The sequence below is a fragment of the Heloderma suspectum genome, chromosome 16, assembly GCF_057233095.1.
Source record: "Heloderma suspectum isolate Gila_16-S chromosome 16, 16-S_ref, whole genome shotgun sequence".
NCBI lineage: Eukaryota > Metazoa > Chordata > Lepidosauria > Squamata > Helodermatidae > Heloderma > Heloderma suspectum.
The window spans coordinates 16,245,593-16,269,273 of record NC_139473.1 but is presented as its reverse complement, the minus strand read 5'-3'; the positions used below and the strand labels follow the sequence as shown (position 1 = coordinate 16,269,273).

General features: G+C 46.6%; 1 protein-coding gene across 1 annotated transcript in view; it reads right to left on the bottom strand.

Moving 5' to 3' along the window:
* ANKFY1 (ankyrin repeat and FYVE domain containing 1) overlaps positions 1–23,681 on the bottom strand; it is a 75,399-nt gene that overhangs the window by 27,177 nt on the left and 24,541 nt on the right. The window contains exons 4-11 of the mRNA XM_084822774.1: positions 21,166–21,301; positions 18,403–18,526; positions 16,386–16,535; positions 14,639–14,804; positions 7,465–7,669; positions 6,039–6,107; positions 3,328–3,527; positions 1,237–1,334 (exon numbers count right to left, since the gene is read on the bottom strand). Of these exons, the coding sequence (XP_084678900.1) occupies positions 1,237–1,334; positions 3,328–3,527; positions 6,039–6,107; positions 7,465–7,669; positions 14,639–14,804; positions 16,386–16,535; positions 18,403–18,526; positions 21,166–21,301 (1,148 nt within the window). The remainder of the gene's footprint in view (positions 1–1,236; positions 1,335–3,327; positions 3,528–6,038; positions 6,108–7,464; positions 7,670–14,638; positions 14,805–16,385; positions 16,536–18,402; positions 18,527–21,165; positions 21,302–23,681) is intronic.

Sequence of the window (23,681 nt, the reverse complement as noted above, 5' to 3'; positions counted from 1 at the left end):
CCTACTTGTAGCGCCTGCCCCACTTTTTCTCTCTCAACCATCCTACTTGCTGTGGGAAAAATGGTTCACTGGGAGATTCCACTCATAGAAGAGTAGGGTTGGAAGGGGCCTACAAGACCATCAAGTCCAATCCTCCTGCTCAGTGCCGGAATCCCAGTCAGAGCATCCCCGACAGGTGGCTGTCCAGCCTCGTCTTGAATGCCTCCACCGTGGGAGAGCCCACCACCACCTCGAGAATTGGTTCCATTGTCATATTGCTCTAACAGTCAGGAGGTTTTCCTGATGTTCAGCCGGAATCTGGCTTCCAGTAACTTGAGCTCATTATTCCATGTCCTGCACTCTGGGATGATTGAGAAGAGATCATAGAATAGTAGAATAGTAGGGTTGGAAGGGGCCTATAAGACCATCAAGTCCAACTCCCTGCTCAGTGCTGGAATCCCAGTCAGAGCATCCCTGACAGGTGGCTGTCCAGCCTCGTCTTGAATGCCTCTAGCGTGGGAGTGCCCACCACCTCCCCAGAGAATTGGTTCCATTGTCATATTGCTCCAACAGTCAGGACATTTCTCCTGATGTTCAGATGGAATCTGGCTTCCTGTAACTTGAGCCCATTATTCTGTGTCCCGCACTCTGGGATGACTGAGAAGAGATCCTGGCCTTCCTTTCTGTAACAGCCTTTCAATGACTTGAACAGCACTATCCTATCTCCCCTCAGTCATCTCTTCTCAAGGCTAAACATGCCCACTTCTTTCAGTCTCTCCTCACAGGGCTTTGTGAGTCACCTGTGAGTCCCACAGTCCCCTGATCCTCTTTGTTGCCCTCCTCTGAACCCTCCCCAGTTTGTCTGCATCCTTCTTAAAGTGTGGTGCCTAGAACTGGACACGGTACTCCAGATGAGGCCTAACCAGTGCTGAGTGGAGGGGAACTAGTACTTCACATGAGTTCACTCAAGCAAGGATCTCCTGGTGCACTCATTTGCTTTTTCCTATATAGAGAGGGGCAGCGGATGAAGCATAGCAACTTGAGACCCCATCTCCGGCTCACTCCAGGTAGAATATGAACTGGCCTAAACTACCCACATTGCAAAAACTATGCATTCTATCATTTCAGCCTGCGGGGAGCATTTTTAGTTCTGCTTTACCTTCCTCCACATGCTGCAAAAAGGATGCAATGAGCAGCCATTCATGGACAGATCTATCTGAATTCTGTTTCATTCAACATTCCTTTAGCTTTACCTACCCATTTATTCCTGTGGTTAACTTTGGCTCCGTGAGTGGCTAGGAAGAGGGCCGCTGCCTCGTTTCCTGCCGCAGCTGCTCTCTGCAGCAAGCAGTTCCCTAAAAGCAACAGGAAAAAGACACAGAGTTAGGGAGGTAACCTACATTTCAACCACTCCCTTGCATTGCGCCTTCTAACCCATGATGTGATTGGTCACACCAGAATTGACTTTGCAGCTGTAAGACAAATCACTTGCTTCAAACGAAAGCGAAGTTTTCAAAGGATTTTAACTAGAACTGCATAAAAGATTGGGAAGGGGGTTAACCAGCCCTATTGTCATAACCCCTCCCTCCCACTCGAAAAAACGATTTCATGTTTGAGCAACACAAGATATTAGAAAGGATTATGTACTGCTACTTTCCTACAGATGACAAAGAAGGGGCAGGCAGGCGGGCTCCAGTGCTCGAAGAAACAAAATCTATTGTGCTCTACGCGTTTTGGGATATCTCCTTCTTCAGGAGCTGTTTTAAGCCATTCAATCTCTTGTTCTCAAATGAACAGTAAATCTTTCCTCTGGATGCTTGCATAAGCTAATCCTAAAGCCTATCGCTCTCACTATCGCTCTCTTCCTATCCCAGAACAGAGGAGCCAAAACTTGAAGAAGTTTCCCCGGGTATTTTAGGAACAGTTTATATTGAATTGGTCACCTAATAGCTTTTTTAGATACACTGAATGATATCCGATGTTTTATCCAATATTGGTTTTATGTTGCCTCTGTGCTTTTAGATGTTTGGCTGTTGTAATCTGCTGCTTTTATTATTTTGCTCTTTTATTTTATTTTTGTCTGTTGTTGTTCAGTCGTGTCCGACTCTTCGTGACCCCATGGACCATAGCACGCCAGGCCTTCCTGTCCTCCGATCTCTCCCAGAGTGTGCTCAAGTTCATATTCATTGCATCGGTGATGCTATCTAGCCATCTCATCCTCTGCCATCCCCTTCTCCTTTTGCCTTCAGTCTTTCCCAGCATCAGGGTCTTTTCCAGTGACTTTTCTTTATTTTTGTTTACATTGTTTTATATTATTGTTTTTACGCTCTTTGGGAATTTCATTCAACACCGAAAAACACGTTACTTATTTAGAGCACTTACAAAAACGTTGTAAGTGCTCTAAATGAAACTAAAGGAAATAATTTCTGTTGAATGAGGACAGGAAGGTGGTAGACAAGTTACACCAGTGTGCTTCTTTCTTTGCTTTTTAGCAGATTCTACCACAGAACGGACCAGGATACAATTAGGGAACTTCCACAAATCCTCATGCAAACATATATCTGAGGCCTTCAACAGATTTCCATCATGTCCCTTGGTGCTAAATAAGCTGACCCTTTCCGAAATAAAGCATAAAAAGCACTTTGCATCCTACAACCGTTACAGGGATGACCTCAGCAGTACAGCTTAAACCAATACCAATTTCTACACTTGGTTCACTTGTCTGGCCTCTTCAGACAAGTGAACCAAATTCACACAAGGCAGATGTTTCAGCACACGTGAGGACCCAGAAGCAGGGCCAGGAACGTGCATGCTAGCCCCTCCCTTTCATTTCCTGACCTTGCTGCGTAGAGCAGCGAAGACTCAAGTGGGATTCTACTCTTGTTCAACTGCACACAAGGAGAACATTCCAAAGGATCAGGGCCCCCGATTATGGAGTATTTTGCTCTTGTTCAATTGAACGTGAGAAGGAACCTGCTTCAGGCCTTGCCAGGTGGAGCGGTGAGGTCAGAGGAGGGGTGAGGCACAGCACGCAGGGGGACATTCCTAGCGGGGCCAGCAAATGTAGCAAACCAGCACAAGGAAAAGGCACTTTTCTTTGTCATGGAAAAGCAGGAGAGAAAATGTTCTCAAAATGCCTAAAAATCCTTCATTCAGCCCAAAGCGTTTTGGAAATGTTATTCCTTCACCAGGGACTTCTAGTTGCCTGTCTATTTGTATGTCTGACAAGCCTTTCTAATGCTTCCTCTGTCTAATGCTTCCAGCCACGAGGGCAACACAAACCAACCCGTGCTCTTCGTTTCTTGCCAGCAGCAGCCTCTGACCACTAGCACCACGTCTCTCTCTTACCTGTCACTGTATCCGGAGCATCTGTGTTGCTGCCTCGCTGGATGAGCCTGGCTGCAAAGCTGTTCTCATCAAAAGAAGTGCCGTTCTCCACCAGGACATCCTCAAAGGGGTTGACGGATGGGTCGGAAGACACAGTGATATACTGAACTGCAAGCCACAGGGCGGTGCTCCCTTCATGATCCTTCAGTTCCAGGTCGAGTCTAACAAGAACAGTGACAAGGATCTTATGTCCCAACAACACCCTGTAACCACACCTCTGAGTCTGGACTTTGGTCCAAGCCAGTCCTTCTTACATTAGGCGGCTCACTGATTCACCCTACATTCTGAATTTTCTGCCTTCCAGGGAAGGTACTCAAATGGTGCGAAGTTACTAGCTTACTTTCGACCGTCAGAAGCTTCAATTATTGGGGACTTTTTAGTATAGGAAAAAAATGCAACTAAGGAGAGGGGAGTGACACATGACAGAGGTCTGTAAAATTATATATGCTCTGGATAAAGAATTCTCTCTCTCCCACAATACTAAAACTCAGGGCCAGCTGACTGAGTGGATGGGCAGTAGATTTAGGACAGACAAAAGGATGGATTTCATACAACCCCTAATTTATGAAATTTCCTGCCACAAGTTGTGGCAATGGGCACTTAAATGAGATTAGAAGATTAATGGGGAAGAGGATAGTTCTATCAAAGACGGACAACGACTGGGGAGACCCAGGTTGAAATCCCCGTTCCCTGGGCGACCTTCAGCCAGCCATTTATCTTGCAGTCTAATCTACTTCACAAGGGTGTTGTGAGGAGAAGGATACCCCAAGCTTCTTGGAGGGAAGGTGGGACAGGAGTTTAATTGATGGAACTTCCAGCTGTATAGGAGCTGCAGGGTGGAGAACGGTAGAAGGACTTTGCCTTTGTGTCCTGCTTCAAGGTCTCCTGGAAGCATCTGGCTTGATCACTGTGGGAAACCCATGTAGCAGGTGGCAACCGGAGTGGATCTTTGCTGCAGTGGGCCTGCCTAGCACCCATACTGACTTTGTTTTAGGTACGAGGCAGACACATTTTGGTTCTCAGATTTCTTAACGCTCTTAGGGAGCAATCCTATGGCCTCTAGTCAGTGGCTAGACAGCCATAAGATACATGGTTTTCTGGGAACCGACCTCGGTTGCTTCCTGGAGAACAGACCTTCCCCCCCTTCCGTGCTGCCTGAACAGCCCTGTGCTCCACGCTTGGAAGAGGAGCATGGAGCAGCCAAAACGGGGTGTTCTGGGGGGCGTTCCAGGGCAGGGAAGGCAGAAATGCTGGTACAACACATCCTATGAAATCGACTGTCGAGCCACAAATGCAGGGCAGGAGAAGCGCGGAGGGAATGACCCTTCCGTGCTTCTCCTGCCTTGCACTGGATAGGCGGTCGCCTCGGAGGCGGCCACCTATCCCCATAGGATTGCACCCTTAGTTTCTGAACCTTTGAGCAGCGAAACAGTGTTGTTTCAAATTGGATTGTTGACTAATACAGTGGCATTCTTACTTTGTATGTTTCATATTTTTAAATATTATTCGATCTGAACTGGTTACCTGTGTAAATGGTTGCTGAAGGGGCATGATACAAATTATGTAAACGGGGGGGGGGCAACTTCTGGGGGTTGGGGGCCACACTGCCCCCCCGCACCCACCGGTGGGGGGTATCCCTCCCCACTGCCAAAATTGCTGCCACTGAAATTGCCATGGTGGTGGCAAAGTGATGACTTTGCAAGAAAACCAGGTAAGTGGGAACACACACCGTGTTTACAAACAGAACCACACTCCTGGAAAGCTTCCAGGGTGTGATTCTGCTTCCAAACAAATCACACAATCCTCGTGCACCTTGTTTTCTTGCTGCCATGGCAAATTTGGTGGGGGCAAAAGTGGGTCACAAAAACAGCTGGGGGGGGCTATGCACGTTGCCGCTCACATAACTGAACAGGATCTTTGATCTTATCTCTTCTAACAGGGCTGTTGTTATGTTCAGGTTACCCCAGTCCACAGTAATTTGCTATGCCTTAGCCTTTGGAAAAAAGCATACATGGCTCAGTAACTTTCCATTAAAAATGCATCATCCACTTTTTTTGCTTTGCAAATCTAAGCCTAACTTTAAAAGTTCGTCTCAAAAGCTTGCTTCCAGCATTTAAATATGCTAACAGTCCCCAAATAAAGGCATCACCTTAGTTGCTCTATTTTTCTTATTTCTGTGCAGAAAAAAATTTCCCTTAGGCTGCAATCCTACTTGGGAGTAAGCTCCGCTGAACTCAATGGGAACTACTTCTGAGGAGATATGCACAAGACTGCACTGTTCATGTTTCAATGTCCTGCTCTCTTCTGCCTCTTCCTTGCCTTTTGCCACAGCTGAGGGATTTCCCTAAACTCAGTGTTCTAGCCACCCCCTTGCAGCACGGAGTAGCCCAAACTATAGTAAAGAACCGCCCAACTCTCTGCTGCAAAAGAGACTGGCGGTAAGGTAGGCAATTCAGAACACAAGAGTTGACAGCCAAAATTATCTGTTACCAGGAGATTAACAGCTGTTATGAAACCCTGGTTAAATTTTAGGAAATAACAAATTGTCCCCAGACAGTCTCTTAACGTAACAACAGGTTTACTAGGACAGTTCAAGTAAAGGAAACAATTCCCCTACTTAAAATACCAACCCATTCGATTGTGTCATATTTAGCTAGCTTGCACAGACTTACTGCTTGCATTGGAGGAGCTGGCTGAATACTTGTTCATTTCTCACAACGATGGAGGCATGCAATGGAGTTCTAGAGAGAGAGAGACACACACACGGGGGGGGGGGGAGGAGAGAGGGAGGACAGTTCCATTAGGACACAAGTACTTCTGAAGGCCTGAAGTAAGACCTCCTTTTTATACTGAGTAAGCACTGGCACAATTTTAGAGGGCAAAAGACTACACTCCTCCCTCATTTGGCTCTACCTGTTTTAGTCTTCTTAACACTAGGACTACAATCTTAATATGAATGGCTATTGTTGAGAAGTCAGGCAATTGGTTTTAAGGTTAATCATCTGATTCATCAAGGTTCCTCTGTACCAGCTTAACACGTTTCACCCATTTTTACTAACTGTGCTCCTACGTTTTTAACCCATGCTCCATCTCCTGCTGCTGGATTCAAGTCACCACCAACAGCAGATCACCAGTAGTCTTTCCCTAACCAGTGATCCAAGTAGGCTCATTTAGAGTGCTATCTTCATGCAATGGAAAGAGTTGCTATTTAAGATGCGTGACACCCCTATGAGCGATGTAGCCTGGCCCCCTACAATGATCTACACCATCTGCAACAGATCTTATCCAATGTCCAGTTCAGGAGATTTTGCATCTTCTCTTGGTATCAGTTATGGTTCTCTTCATAAATTTTTTAAAACAGCAAATCTAAATCTCTCATGTACACTAACAGCAGATGCCAGTTAGCCTCTCCCATAATACTAGAATACTTCATCCCATGAAGCTGATGGGTGGGAGAATCAGGACAGATCCAAGGAAGGACGTCTTCACACAGCGCAGAGTCAAACCATGCAATTCACTTCCACAAGATGTAGTGATGGCCAAAAATTTGGATGGATTTCAAAAGGGGTTAGACAAATTCCGGGAGGAGAAGGCTATCCATGGCTATTAGTCCTGACGGCTATGTGCTACCCAGTATAAGCGGCAGTATGCCTACGCACACAACGAACATGGGCGGGAGGGTGCCGTTGCACTCGTGTCCTGCTGGTGGATTTCCCGTGGGCAGCTGGCTGGCCACTGTGTGAACAGAATGCTGGACTGGATGGACCCTGGGTCTGATCCACCAGGGATCTTATGTTCTTATGGGAAGGGGGCTATAGCTCAGCGGTACAGCACGCCTTTGCACGCAGAAAGTCCCAGGCTCACGTTCCTGCATGCACATGTGTGCACCCAAACACGCAAGCAAGCAAATACATACACTTTAAAAAGGCCTGGGGAAGAACTCTGCCTAAAGTCCTTGGGGATCCTCTGCACAGTAGACCATTCTAGGCTAGATGGATCAGTTATCCGACACTCTATAAGACAGCTTCAGATGTTTGAATCGACATCACAAACAACAAGAGAAGGAACCCAACGAACATGGGGCCACCCAACAGTTACCTTCCTTCGCTGTCCTGCATGTTTGGATTGGCTCCTGCCTTTAAGAGGGACTCTGCAATCACTGCCATCTCTGCCATTATGTCCGGTTTGTGCTTCTTGGGGCTGTACGATGCCACCAGGTGCAGGGGAGTCTCCTGGTCTCCCAGTGTTGTCGCATTCACCCGGGCGCCATTTTTAATGAGGAAATGAGCAGCAAATTTGTCCCCTTTTGAGAAAGGAAAGGAAAAGATGACAAGGAAGTCGCACATTGGAAACAGGGGTTTTTTAAGCGCTCGCTCCAATGAACTGAGCCCTGAATGTCATCGGTCCTAATGCTTCAAGCCCCACCCAACATCCTTTTCTGACCAACCAGGGCAGCCAGATCACGCACAAAGAGCAGAATACAGAAGAGGTATATGCAGAACGAGGAATTGTTTTGCTAACAATATTATTTATTCTGGAGAGCTTTTACATACTGCATTTCAGGGCAAAGTCCTCCCAATGCAGCTCACAAATAAATATATATAAAATATCCCTGTTAAAGCAATGTCAACCCTAAAAACATCCACAGTTTTAATACAATATAAAAACCCAGCTTGCAGCTGGATAAACCCCGATGCAGAGCTCTGAGATGGGACAGGGATTAGTGGGCCCCAGTTTTAAGTGTAGAAGTCACCAAGGTTTCTGTGTTGTTGTTGTTGTTGTTAATAATTGTATTCATTCATTCATTCCATTCCTATACCACCCCATAGCCGAAGCTCTCTGGGTGGTTTACAACCATTCATGCAGTTAAGATGATGCAAAATCAATTCAGCAAGATCCTGGCAATAAGTTTACACTCATCACATGAGCTCTGCCTATTGAGAATTTTGTAGGAGACAGAAAAGCACATACAGAAGGAGGAGACACTGGATGCCTCTCTCTTTTTCGATATGGCACCATGTAAGTCATCTGGATGGACCAGCTAAGTCATCCAGAGCCATCTGAATGCCCCCCCCTCTCTCTCTCGATATGGCACCATCTAAGGAACCTCTCTCTTGATATGCTGTTTCTATTCTTAGTGACTAATTTTCCCTAGGAGTTGGTGGGGTGGGGGAAGTAGGGAGAAAGCAGCTGCTTAAGAGAGAGATAAGGGAAAATAAGCAGCAGAGGGAGCAAGGCAGCAGCTCCTTCACTGTGTGTGCACACACAATTTTTCTGTGTGTGTCCCCACTCCCAAGCTTTCTTAGGCTGTTGGTGGGGCAGTCTCCTGAATTTTCAGCTGGGGGAGCTCCAGCATGGTGTGGAAAACATAGCCAGGCTCTCAAATCAGACCTGCTTGCAAGTGCACCGGAGAATAAACATTTCCAAGAACCCAGCAACAGACCTATCTGGGAGCATCCAAGGCTGCAACACTGCAAAGGCTAAGTAGGTCTGGACCTGATCAGTTTCTTGGACAGGAGAACATTGGGAGCCATATATAAAAGCAGAACGTTCATTATGCACCAAATGGGGAAACACCAGAAATGGTTTCCCAGTGAAAGCAGGCACCATTTTTTTTTGGCAGATTCCTATCATGGATGAGACACAGCCTGAGCAAGTCCCCCAAAACAGCAACAGTCCTCAGCATGGCCAAGAAAAGATGGGATAAAATGGAACATTGGGAACTTACTGTGAAGGTCCATTCTGGCATGGTGTGATGGGGGCATCCAAAAGACTAGGTTGTTTCCTTGGCACCACCCAGGAAGGCAGAGATCACATAACTGTGATTCTGTCTTCTTGTTCAAGTTCTGTTCCTTTAAATAGGGCTTCCCCGGGCAATTATCATGGGATTTTTAACACCAGATGTGCTTTTGGGCCAGTTTTCCGATGTGTCCTGGCATAGCTCTGAAAAGCAGTGGCAAATGAGAACTGCCCAGAGAGCTTCGGCTATGGGGCAGTATAGAAATATCATAAATGAAATGAAAAATGAAATGTTGAGTGCTGCTTCCTCTGGCTCTACTCCTAGTTCCTTCCATGGCCAAGCAAGCATAAACAGGAGCCTGTGAGGTGCTGGGATGGTTGGTTCCCTGATTGCCTCTGGGAGTGAAGCGGGACTGAGACCAAGATAGTTTGAAGGACCTGAAGGCTCTCAACCTGCCAAAACCTCTGGAGGGACTGAAGGAAGAATAGAACCTGGAGGGCTGACATTTCTCATCCCTTTTTTTGGGATGAAGGCACTGCCTTCTTCTCCTCCTTCATTTCCACGCCTGAGTGTCTCTTCGCCAAACAGGTGAGCTCTCGTGAAGGGAACAGTGGCTGGATTAGCCCTGGAAAAGGTACCAGAATTCCAGTGTTTCAGCCACATGGACCTCCTGGAGACAGTGACCACAATTATGGTTCTGGCTGAGTAGACTAGAGCATCCCAAGTGGCATCCCTGATGTCTTATATAATTTAAGAAGTCTTCTATGCAGAGTCCTGCTATCCAAAATAGGAATATTAAGGAAAGGTCAGAAAAAAGACGTTTAAGAGGAAAACTGGAGAGGAAGCTCGAAGGATGACTGTCCTGAGTGAGGCAGGGAAGGAAGTGGGGCGAAGCCGGAGGAAGCAGCTCTTGAAAGATGACGATCATGTGATCCCTCCCTTCCTGGGCGATGCCAAGGAAAACAACCCAATCTTTTGGATGCTACACACCATACAGAGAATGAAGCAGGATGGAGCTGCAGGTGCACGTGGACCACGAGAGCTGGATATGCACTGGTTGCACATCTAGCCCCCTTCTAATATGCCCGCTGGGTCCATCTCTAGAACAAAATGGATGTTTGCTATGAAATATTGCAGTGTGAAGGATCTAGAAAACTGGACTGGACCAAAGCAGAAGCTCCTTTTTTTTGTGCTGAGCAACACAGGCACACATCCAGAGCAGACATTAATTGATGGCAACACAGTTACCATGCCACCCAAAGGCAGACCCGCAGCTTTTCACTAGCATGGCACCTGTAACCAGGAACGGCTCCTCTGGATGTGTCGATGTGTGCTGCAGGCAGGTAACACTGAGGGTTTCAGTGCAGTAAGGTTACAGCCAAAGCCATGCTTAAAGTTCTTGCATGTCACGCGCCATTAGGAGAGGGATCCAGAACGAATGCAACTAACTAGTTCACATAACTTGAAGCAACTTTGCTTAGAGTATGGGTCATGCTCACAGGATACGTACAACAGAGACGACTACCCATAAGATAGGTCAAGAACCGGAAGCCTGCCCTTGCAGCATTTGACTATTGACAAGGTGTGAATTCTGACCTCAAAAGGGACCTTGCAACTCTAAGGCTAATGTAGGAGCCTCTTATCCTGCATTTCTTTGCAGTGAAGAGAAACAGCAGTATTTTTAAAGGAGACAAACTCTGAACACTGCTCATCAGAACTTGGAAAGCTAATAAATGCCTTCATCAGCTTGCAACTGGTGACTCTGGGGTTTTTCATTCTGACAAAATACCCTTCCCTTCTCCTGAACTGTGGGGAAGGCATGGTTTCTCCCAAACATCACACCAAGGTTGCAGTCCTATAACCACTTTCTTGCATTCAGTGACTGGGTTCACACAACACACTAACCCATGACGGCTTATTTTCCAGAACAACCCATGATGGCTTAACGTGTTGTCTGTGGGATGCTTTTCTAACCCATGGTGGGTTATTTCCCCCCAATAAGCCACCCTGAGACCCCACGGTCTGCAGTAAGGGATATTTTACCCATGGTAGGTTAGCATGTTGTCTGTCCCCTCAATGTGGGTTACAGAGATTGCCTACAGAGCTGCTTGGCAAGAGCGGCCAAAAACACTGCTGCCGCTCCGCTCCTCTCAAGCAATCTCTATTCCTGCAGCAAAGAAAACTGGGATACCTGCCCAGCTAAGCAGGGGAACTACAGGAGGAGGAGGGGGTGAAATAAATGACTCTGTGTAGCTTGTTTTCCTGATCATCTGACGGGAGCACAGGAGCAAGATGCCCGCCTGCTTTCTGAGCCCCAACATAACAAGGATAAGCCCAGCTACACACTCAGCTGGGAGAAGCTCAACAGGACATCACAGTAAACCCTTGCCCACTACCCACTGAGAGGAGACACATGACTGATGGGAAGCATAAATTTGAGCAGCCACCAAGGCCAACCAAAACGAATGGATCTCCAACCTTGACTACATCTGGCATTAAGCACTGCAGTAAAAAATGCACTTTTATGGGTTACTTATCACTAGCGATGGGCGAGCTTACCCCAAATGAATTTGTTATGTCCTCGGAAAGTAATGAATTCATCCACGTAATCTCAAACGAGAATTCTCCCTTAATTCACAATCTCATTCTGTATATATGACTTTTTGCGCAGGCGCAATATCAAACTGCATCTTGAGAGCTGTCGCTTGGAATCATGATGTCACCATGTTATGTACCCCTTCCTGATGGTTGTTTCCACATGGTCTTTCTATGTAATGTTTACTCATCAGCAGCAATTGGTATATGGAGGAGAGGTACATGGATCGGTATATGGAGGTGAATGCAACCTACGTAGCTGTTTCTTCGAACATGATTTATTTATTTATTACATTTCTGATTGATTTGTGGAAAGAGGTCAAACGTCAAGCTTTCCCTACAGGGTTAACGTGACATTACCACATTTCCTCCTGAAATTTCCTCCATACCAACCAAGCGTATGTGCAGAAATGCTGTGGTTTAGATGTAAACTGCAGATGCTCCAAAGCTCGCAATCTATTCCAAAATGACTAACCGATTCATAAGCCAGCAATCCAAGCTCTCTACAATGGTGAGCATTAGGAACGAACGAGTTTTGACCTGGACTGTCTGTTGTGGGGAAATCCAGCCCTTTTTGGGCCCAATGGATTTTCACGATTGACCCAGCTCATCTTGCATTTGCGACCTGAGCAGTGGGTCAATTCCCGAAACTTGGGAACTTTGCCAGATTTTTTTTAAACATGCAAGTCACGATTTGCGCAACTCACAGCTGTAAATATTTCTGGAAATTGCAATTTGCACAAAATTGCAGCCATAAATAGAGCAATTTGTGCAACACTGCAGGCGTAAATGGTCTAATTAGACCATTTATGGCCGCAATTTCACACAAATTGTGTTATTTACGGTCATGGACTTATGCAAATCATGATTTCGGTACATATTTACAGCTGCGATTTGTGCAAATAACACCCCCCCCCCCAACCATGAGCTGGCCTAAAGTGTCGCGTGACAAGTCAGGCAAGCTCGCAGATGAGCAAGATGGAGTCCAGGGGCCGAGCTGGTGCAAACTCGCTGAGCTCTATCCCCTCACTGAGCTCTGTCCCCCAAAAGGATTCCTCCAACATCCTTAGCTTTGACTAATGAGCCAACTACTTATAACTTTGAAATGGAGAACTAGATTTTCCTACTAGCATGGCTACCTGTCTGAAAATTGTTACATTGATGGAGTTTCTTTTCTACAGGTGTTTAACCCAAAGGCAGGACAAAACAATTCTGCCTTATACTGCTAAATCAAAAAGGGCAGGCTAGGAGCCCCGCTCTACCTTGCCTGAGAGAGATGTAATTCAAGATGCTGCTGCTCTGTTCTTCTGCTCTCTGGACATCACTACCATGGCAACCAGTTCCTATCTGAACGTACGAATCCTCAAGGTGATCCCTTCCCTTGCAATAAAAACTTCAGAATAACCAAGCACAACAAATATTTTGCAAGCCTCCTAGAGGCTTTTGTTTTTCATTTTGCTTTTTAATGCCAACTTACAAAAGATACAATCCAATGTCCAATATTAGCCCAGGGACTTGGTCATAACAAAGGTTTTGCAAGCCTCCTAGAGGCTTTTGTTTTTCATTTTGCTTCTTAATGCCAACTTACAAAAGACACAATCCAATGTCCAATATTAGCCCAGGGACTTGGTCATAACAAGCTGGCCCAGACTGGAACACCATACGGTAAACCTTCCCAATCTGATGAAGAGCATGTCGGTGGAGACATGGAGCCAGGAGTTACATGGTTGGTAATACATACATACGACCCTGTGTTTGCTGTGGGAACACAAAGCAGCTAGGGAACGGGGATGCATTTGCAGGAGAGAAGCAGCAGGGAGGAGGGGGTGATTGGGAGCAGCCATAGCGCAGTGGTAGAACAGCTGCTTTGCATGTAGAAGGTCACAGGTTCAATCCCTGACATTTCCTCATAAGGATGGAAAAACTCTTGCTCGAAACCCGGGAGAGCTAGCTGTTGGCAGTCAGTGTTGACAATACTGGGCTAGATGGACCAATGGGCTGACTCAGGATAAGGCAGCTTCTGATGTTCCTATTATTCTTGCACTGAGTGGGTAGGAGAACAATAAGACAGAATGTGGTGCGCTGCCACCATCTAGCTCCCAGGGGTGGCCCCTGCCTCCCCTGACTGACACCAAAAGGGCTTCCAAGAAAACATCTCACCCTGGAGGGATGAGAGAAGAAGAGTTTAAGCGCAAACTCTTTTTTGCAGCCTTCTGACTACAGAGTGGGATAATAAATAAAATCACATCAGTCATTTTCCCAACCTTGAACAGCAGATAAACTCCAGATTTTGGGGGTGGGGAGAAAGAGGGTGCACCCCTGCTCTCCTCCCCAGCTTGGACCTGGGGTTGTTCCCACAATTATGCTGCAGTTCCAAGCGGCCTGGAGTGCCTCAGAAAAGCAGTTTGAAAACTGAGCCCCAGCCCTCTGGCCCCAAGCTTGGGAAGAGATTGCCCCAGCTGTGGCACCGCATCTCCAAGGCCCTCTAAGCCCCCCAAAGCACAGCGCAGCTGCTGGGATCCTCCCTGGGCCCTTTCACCAGCGCCAAGCTTACAAGAAGAGCTGAAGGCTCGGATGCTCAGCAGAGGCTGGTGCAACACCCACCGTGTTGAGTGGAATTGCGGAGCCCTGCTGGGGGGGCGGCTTGCAGTACTAGCCTTGCTTCTCTACAGACGCTCACCCTGCTCTGCACACAGGGAGCAAATATGGGGTCAGGGATGCTGTGCTTGCTGCCAGAAAAGCATAATTCTGCCCTGCACGGTGCACCGGTTGACAAAAAGAAACATGAGCTGTTAATCAGAGTTTAAGCACTGGTATGGGATTCCACACGCACTCCTAGCCGCTTGACCAACTAGTCATTTAAACGGCCGCATCTACAAAACTAGAGGTGTTTTTGCCAGCCATGTGCAGACATAGTTTTTGACGCTGTATCCTTACCCCTTTGGATAGCTTTATGCAACAGGCTGCAGCCTTTCTTGTCCACCATGTCAACATCAGCTTTGTAATTAACCAGGGTGGCTGCAATGCCTTCCAGTCTTCGAGAAAGTGCGAGATCTAAAGCAAGGTCTCCATTGTGATCCAGTTCGTTCAGCTTCCCAGGCAGCTGCAGAAACAGGTGTTGGACAGCGTGATAACATCAGAGGCAGCTACAGTACCAGTGCTAGGCAGATAAAACTAGGATTCTAATGTCCGTTCCACATTTAATGCTAGTCACTAAGGAAACGTACAGGGTCAAATATTTTTAAAATATACTTTTAAAAGAGGGGAGGGGCCAAAGCCTAGTGATGAGGCACATACTATACATGCAGGGGGTCTCAGGCTCAATCGCAGTTCAAATAATTTCAGGCTGAAGAGCTAAGAAAACCTTCGCGAACCACTACTAATCGGAAGGAGGGAGAGAACTGGGCTAGATGGATCAACTGTCTGAACACACGAGGCAGCTTCATACACTGCTAAGAGAAGTGGAAGGAAGCAACTACCACCCCAAGGGGAAAAGTTCAGTTCATAGAATCATAGAATCGTAGGGTTGGAAGGGGCCTACAGAGCATCGAGTCTAACCCCCTGCTCAATGCAGGAGTCCAAGTCAGAGCATCCGCGACAGATGGCTGTCCAGCCTCGTCTTATGTTCTAGTTAGACCAATTCCTGGAGGAGAAGGCTCTCAATGGCTACTAGTCTTAATGGCTATGGGCTATCTCCAGTATCAGAGGCAGTATGCCTGTGTACACCAGTTGCTGGGGAAATAAATAAACAAACATGGGCAGGAGGGTACTGTTGCACTCGTGTCCTACTGGTGGGTTTCCCATGGGCAGCTGGTTGTCCTCTGTGTGAACAGAATGATGGACTAGATGGACCCTTGGTCTGATCCAGCAGGGCTCTTCTTAGGTTCTAAGCAGGATGCCACCCACCCCTGCTCTCCCTCACCCCCCAGGGTATTGTACTGCAGGACAGTAATGTTTTTCTTTAGGACATTTGCGGGGAACCTAGAAACATAATAATTGCTAAGGAACCATTTGCACCACTTAGGGCACAATCCTATGTGGATACCTGCAGAGATGTAAAATTTTCAGAAATTTTGAGGCCAGAGAAAAAACCTGTTTGGGGGCGGGGGGTTGGAAAACAAACAGAAATTTGGGGGAAATGGAAAAATAAGCAAAAAGGTTTTTTTTAGCACTCTTTACAGATCTAAAGTCACTTTGTTGCTTTAAGACAGCCTTCCCCAACCTGGTGCCAGATATTGTGGATACCATCTAGCATTTCTGCTAGATGGGCGATTTCGCCTGGGGGAGGGAAGGAGGCTGGGGTGGCCATGTGATAGGTTGTAATGAGGCTGCCCTGGTCTCCTCCCCTTCCCTGGGAACACCCCCTTTTCCCGTTTTCCAAGGTGGGGAGGTAGCCAGCAAGGTTCTTTCCATGCTGGCTATGGGGGGCCGGCCAGGGAACGTGGTTTCCTGTCTCTGAGGTTGGAGCCCTGTCTCTGACAGTGGAGCCAGCAAACTGAACTACCCTATGCTCCCCCATAGACGCTGTCTGGGTAGCACAGGATTGCTCCCTTAGTTGTTGTTTTTACCCATGTCAGTTGCTATTTCACATTTCTTAAGAGGTACAGCCCCTTGTTAGAAACAGTTCAAAAATTCCATCCTAGTGCAGATGGCCAGCAAGGGGGGGGGGGGGGACTCATCATACCTGTGAATCCATTTCAATAAGATACAGGAAAACAACATCTTCTCTCTCCACTTTAATAGCTTTGTGTAAAGGGAACTCCGTTTTCGATTTGAACATTTTATACAAGAGCTGAGCGCTCATACTGCTGAAGTCTTCTTTCCTCAAATCATCCTGGAAAGAATCAGAAAAGTCACTTATTCCAACAATACACTAGCCTTTTACATCACACGTTAGGTTAGTGCTTCAGTGCCATTTCCTGTGGCAGAAACAGTTTCTGTATCTCACAAAACAAGAACACCTGTCCTCTTACAAATGTGCTTGAACCTAAGCAGCACAAGGGCTGGGGATATTTAGGTTTCAAGCTTTTCTGCCCTACAAATTGGGTAAAAATCTATGGAGTTAAGATAAAAAAAAAAGAAACACACTTCTTAGGCAGATTGAACTCCTGGGCAGTGCTAGCAGTCCATCCCAAAATAGCAGAGGGAATGAATATCTGAAGTCAGACTAAGCAAAGCAATTAAACAACTCCTGATCCACTAAATTGCTTGACAGTCTCAATGTAGAAGAAGGATCCATTAAGACATACACATTGGCACTGTCCAATCCGAGGTCTATTCTGCCACCTGAGTGCCATCCAACCTATTTTCATCTATTTTACAACCCTCATTCCAGGTTTTGCAGGAGAAAAAAAAAGTAGTGTCATGATGTACATTCCTCTACTGCTCAAGAAGGAATAAAAGCCCCCCTCGATTCATTAGAGCAGCCTTCCCCAACCTGGTGCCCTCCAGATGTTGTGGACTACAACTCCCAGCATTCATGACCATGGGCCATGCTGGCTGGGGCTGACAGGAGTTGAAGTCCAAAACATTGGGAGGGCACCAGGCTTGAGAAGGCTGCATTAGAGCTTCTCTGTTAAAGAACACGATCATTGGGCTTTTGAACACAAGGGCATGGATCACTGTAGCAGGAACATCCTCCCGCATTTTGGCGTCCCAAACTGATAGAATATTTATTCCAGCATATAGTGAAAGGTGACAATCATTTTTCCCATGCCACGAAGTATTTTCACAGGAAAAACAACCCTTTGGAATGGAGCTGTGACTCAATAATTATACAGGTCAGAAACCTCCTGTTTGTAGCGCAAGCTGGATTTCTCTCGTCAATACCGTAATATCCCGTTTTAAGTAGATGCATACACCCGAGCCAGTCAGTACTGATATGCAATTTCTTCCCTAACTGAACGCTCCTTCATAGAAAAACAAAACCCTCCCTGCATGCGGAAAGGGAGCATGTCAGCAAGAATGCTATGCTAAAAACCCTCCCGGACCCACCTCCTTTTCCGTATACAAGGAGCATTTTGGCTTTACCTATCAGAGCATTCAAACACCCAGTTACCCATCCAAGTTCCAAAATGGTGCAACCTAGCGATACAGCCCAAATCAACGCTTCAAGTGTAATAGCAAAATAAACACGCAGGGGCACAATCCTATGGGTTGCGCCCTGGGCACCTGTAAGTCCCTGAGCTCAGGGGCTTACAAGTATCTTATACAGAAAGGGTCATACCTCCCACACTGCATTTTAGCTAGACGGACGATTTCACCAGTCTAGTGGAGGCTTCAGGGAGGGGGAGGGAAGGAGGCTGGGCGGTGATAGGAAAAGGTATAAGCCAGCTGCCCCGGTCTCCTCCCCTCCCCAGGAACGCCTCCTTTCTCTCATCTCCAAGCTCCATTTAGCAGCACATTCTCTCTGTGCCAGCTACTAGGGGGAAGGGGCAGGGAGCATGGTTTCCTGGCTCCAAGTTCAGAGACCTGTCCTCAAGCCCAGAAACTAAAAAATCCTATGTCCCCCCGCCCCCAGATGCTGTCTAGGGGACATAGGATTGCTCCCTCGATCTCTCAAGTTGGTTTCTAATTGTAGACTGAGCTTTGCCTTTGAAACATGAGTAGGAGCTACATTTTCACTCGCTAGAATTAAGTATGCCAGGTCTTCAGGTATCATCTTCTTGAAACATCCCGTTCTCCCGTCTTTCAGTGCTTACCCAGTGACTAGCGATTATCTCAGCACAGTAGTTCATTAAGGTGCTGGCGTTCAGCTCTTCGGCGGTTTGATAGAAACGGATGCAGTTCCTGACATTTACAAGTGACATGACTCCTTTTTCACACCTACCCAGACAGACATGGAAAACAGGACAAGATGTCAGCAAGGAGGGGGGCATTTTTACTAGGAAGTAATTTTCATTGCTGGCAACATACAAAGGAGGGCGGAAGGACATCTCAGTAGCTAAACAGTAAGAAAAAGACCTGCTTTATATTAGTACAAGATCCTTAAAAGGCTCTTGGTCCAGATCGGACGTAACAGCAAATAAGGCAGTATATAAACGTTTGTTTGTGCATTTATTTACAATCTTCCAGTTTTGAAAGACAAAATACACATGAGCCTTACACCTACATGCTTCACCCCAGTATCACCCTTTTCCTCAGTACATCATAACTGAACATTTCATGGCTTAATTAAACAACAGCTTCCCATTTCATCCAAAACCAAGAAACTATGGTTACCAGGTTTAAAACAAACCAGGGTCTGAAACCAACTTCAAATTTCCTGGTTTGGATGCAACAGGAAACTATGCTGAATTATCCCAGTCAGTGTTAAAGCGTGGTGCATCAAGAAGGGGTGGTGCGCTGCAGCACAAGCCTCGTGCATCCCAAGGTACAACTTTGGCTCGTCGGGGGGAGAGACAACCCAGAGTTCCTGGTTTAGATGCAGCACTAACCAAGCCAGGAACAAAGAAGAGGAGCCAAGAGGGAGGAGCAATTGAGCCGCGTGTACAGAAACCTGGGTTGCTGTGATGTCCGAATGTGGCCTGTACGCAAGCTGCTCTGGGAACCTTTGGGGCTGAAATAAATAAATAAATGTAATGTCGTCGTGATACAGGGGTGAACCTTGGTTTCACGGGGAAGAATTTGGCATGAGGACGCCGCGTTTTCTTTTGGCGGAACTCCTTGTTTAACATTGCCGGACTGACAGGTTGAAACCAGGCTGACGTGCCAATGCAGAAGCCAGCGTGAAATGGGCCAGTGTTCTAACGCAAGGATCTCGAGATAGGGCCAAATTAGGGAGCTGAAGGAGGGGAGGGGACAAAGGTGGTGAACAAACAGCAGCCTTCAGTTCCCCAGCAACTGCCACACTCAGAGACCTTCTTGGCTAAAATTCTAAAACACCCTTAAAGGCAATTACAGGGGACAATTCTGTACATCAACTACCAAGCAGCCAGCTGAATTTGAGATAGATGTTCATGTTTATGCTGCCAATGTTATCACCTCTTTTTAAGTTAATACCCAAGCACTGTAACCTATTCACGCTTGCCTGGAATTTTACCTCAATCACGTTGGAAGGAACAGGCAGGTGCCACGCACCTAATAAAGACAAATTTGTTTCTTCACAGAGCAGTCTAGGCACAGATTAATAGGGCTTACAAGACCCCAGAGCAGAGAAGATGTTCCATGTGACTACAGTCATGTTCTTTAGCACAAAGTCAGCTCAAATGCAGAGGTTTAAACAGACTTTCCTAAAGAATCTGCCTAGATTTTTAGAGTGACACTTCCATCATTTGCTGGAGGAAGCATCGGAAGGGTCTATGAAGACTGTGAAACTCACCAATGAGGCGGGACACTCGTGCCAGGGTGTCCAAGCTTTTTAGGATAGACAAGCTTTCTGGGCCTGTGTGCACATTCGGCAATTTGAGAAACTGTCCTGGGCACCACCACGAAATGTCTGCCATGGGAGGAGTGGCTAGTCACAAAGGACAAGTAACTTGCTCCAAAGACTGGGGACAAGACACAGCCAGTGGGTCTGAGCCCTGGCATGCTAAACAACTCCTCTGAACACAGTTTTCAGTGTCAGCTGAAGCCTACTTCATAGAAGGCAAAGCCTTCCCCGCCCCCACTACTCTAAGCCAGCTAACTCATTCCATCTTTTTCACCACACACAGATGCATGCATGTGCACTCCCCCCCCCACACACACCTATATTCTCATGGCCCCACCATGTGGCCCAGAGCCATTTGTGGGAAATGAAGATGACAGCAGCTGGAAGCCCTTACTTTGCTTTGAAGTGATCCCAGCTGCCAGTAAGGAAATGTGCTAATGGTGTGTGTGTGGGGGGGAGATTTAGGGCACCTTGGTAGGCACCAAGAAAGATGTCTGGGAGCTTGGGGTGTTACTCATGCATTTCGCGGATTGTCAGGTGGCTTTTGTTCCGCCATCCGCTCATCGGCAGAATCTGATTTTTTTTTTCAGTTTCCCAAATCTGCGGGTATCCACCACCAAATGTGCATTTACATACTTTAGCCTAAAGGGAAAACATGCATTTTTGGCCTGCGTGTGTGTGTGCGCGCGCGTTTTACGTATTCTTCTACAACTAAATGTGTGAAATTCTGGAAAAATTCAAAAAAATGGTCCAGAAGTTCTTGGAATCCATGTAACTCAGGAAAAGCTGGTCCGCTGTGGAATCCACTGGTTGGATTAATAGAAATCCAAACTCATTTGACTCTGTTGTGGATTTCTCTGACATCTGTGGCCCACCCTTGACCTATACCGAAAGCATCCCTAGCATTTCTTTCTAGGGAAGCATATCCCAGCACTGGTTCTGATCATGAACCGAAACACAGCTGCATTACTAAGAATGCCCATCTCTGGATGCAAGCCACTTCCTAGAGGGCCCCACAGAACAACAATGACCTGCATTAGGATAAATAACCTGGCTAATTAAGACAGATGCAACAGCTCATTCAGAGGCTTGCCTTTCCCTGAGGAGCTGAAGCTGAAACCTGTTTGCTAATTTCATCAGCTCTGTCAGGAACACATCATCTTCTCTCAGCTCCAGCTCATCCGTATAGATCCAACGCAGCATAGCCATGGTCACCTCAGGGTCAGCATCTGGTGGAAGAGCAGGAGACACTTTATTCCTGAAAGGACAATCGTATTATGCTTTACAACAGCTGCCTTTTGAGGTTCATCACCTTTACTGCTGCTTTCGTAGTAGCTGTGAAAACTGAGGCACAGTCGCTTTGTTACTGTGAATGTTCCAGAAGCCAGGACAAGGTGGGGCACCCCACATGGCTCAGGAGCTCGGGAGGGAGATATTTATAGCTTTGCTGCAAGGTGGGTGCTGGCTGCCTGCCCACCCCCTAGAAAGAGGAGCTGGCTGGCTGAAGCACTAATATTAGAAGTGGTCTTACAGCCAGAATTGTAAGGGACAAGGCACCAATAACGTGGTGCTGTCCCACTGGTATTAACACCCCACCAAACCAAGTTACTAAAAAACACCGGAGGGAAGATCCCAACCCCTAACATTGATTTATTTTATTTATTTACAATATTTATATACCACTCCATATCGAGAACAGATTTTGGAGTGGTGAACGCAAAGGATAAAACAGTAAAAGATTAAAACACCACATTAAAATTACACTTTTTAAAAACACAATGCCAATAAAAACCGTAACTGGTCAATTAAGGAGTGTCTGCTGGAAGAGTGCTGTTTTCAGGAGGTGCTGGAAACAGTGCAGTATTGGTGCCTGCCTGACCTCCAGGGGCAGGGAGTTCCAAAGAAAGGGGGCCGCCACACTGAAGGCTCTTCTCTTGGTGGACTCCAATTGGGCCATAGGTCCATGTGGAATCACCAGGGACAAGCCCTCCGATGACCTGAGTGACCGGGCAAGTTGGTAAGGGAAAAGACGCTCTCTCAGGTATTCTTCAACCAACTCTCCCCCACTACCTGCATCACAACATTTCAACATCAAGGATGGATTTTCCTTGACATGGAAGGATTCCACTTTCCCCTCCACTCCCTGTTTTTCACAGTGGTTCCAACATCAGACTAGGCTCAATGGGAACCCAATCCAAATCCCCTCCCTCAGCCATGAAGCTCAGCTGGGTGTCCTTGAGCCACTCACTCACTCTGGGCATCCCCTACCTTGCATACCTGTTGTGAGGATAAATCGGGCAGGGTAAAACCATGAGTCTTACCCTTCGGTTTCGTGGAGGAAGGGAGAGGTAAAAATCAGGTTAAAAAACAACAACCCTATTTGAAGACACTCTTTGGTGAAACTCCCAGGGCAGTTTATCACGAAGGTAATTTTTAAAAAGTATAAAAATTAGAGCAGCAGTTAACAAAGACTTGACATAGAATTCAGTGGAACATAATTAAAAAACCCCAACAACCTATGGTCAGCTTACAGTAGATCGAAGGTGTTGAACCTCTTTCAGCTCAAGGGCTGGGCCAAGTTCCAGTGGTGTGTGGGGCCAAAGGCAAAAAGGCCAACAACAGCAGCGTATTTTAGCTTAAAGCTCTTACTGGCACTAAGTTTTAGACAATGCACAAATGCCAGAAAACCACCAAGCTACTGGTAGTTGGTGGAATGGATGGGAAAAGGGGTGTGGTCCCCTGGGGAACCCTGGAGGGCAAGACTGGGATCCCACACAGGCCAGATTTGGCCTGCAGGCCTGAGATTAGACACCCCTGCACTAGATGATAAAAAGCCCAGCAAAAGGGAGCAAAGGAGAGAGGTTTTCACCTGGCACTGGGATGACAGAAATGGTGCCAGGTGGGAAATTCTGCTCCATTTTTTTTAATGCATTTGCCTGACTGGCACTTCTTGGAACATGGAAATGTACACCATTTGTGGTCTCAGCGCTGTACATTTCCAGTCTTACGATGCATTCCACTAAAGAAAACTTGTGTTCAATATGCGCACATTTGAAAAAACGCAACCCCCCCCACTGCGTACATTTCTAAAACGCACACAAACATGCTTCAGTCAATAGGGACGTGCGTCCGTTAATGCATCCAAAATCCAAATCAAGTGTACTAGGCAACCAATGACTGGTTATAGCCCAAAGAAACATTTACAACCAAACAAATCAAACATTTACAATACATCCATCATACACAAGAGACAAAGTCCTTAAGACAAAAAATTAGTCTTATAGGCTTGCCCAAGTGGGAAGACAAAACAGCAAATTTGCCTGTATTAAACATAAGAAGCTTGACTGTGCTAGACAAGAGGTATTTGATTTTACTTGGGTCACTATGCATGGCTACCGACTCTGCGCTTTGCTTCAGATATTTCCCCCTTGGTATTTCATATAGCGTACAGTATAACGAACATATAATGTATGGTATCCTCAGCCATCCGGCATCATCAGATACAAATGCGCTGTTCTCTGGGAACTGAATTATGTTTCCATTCCAAAAACGTCGTTCTTATTGTCTGAAAGCCCAAGGCTTTAAAAGCCTTGCAAAGGAAAGGTGAAT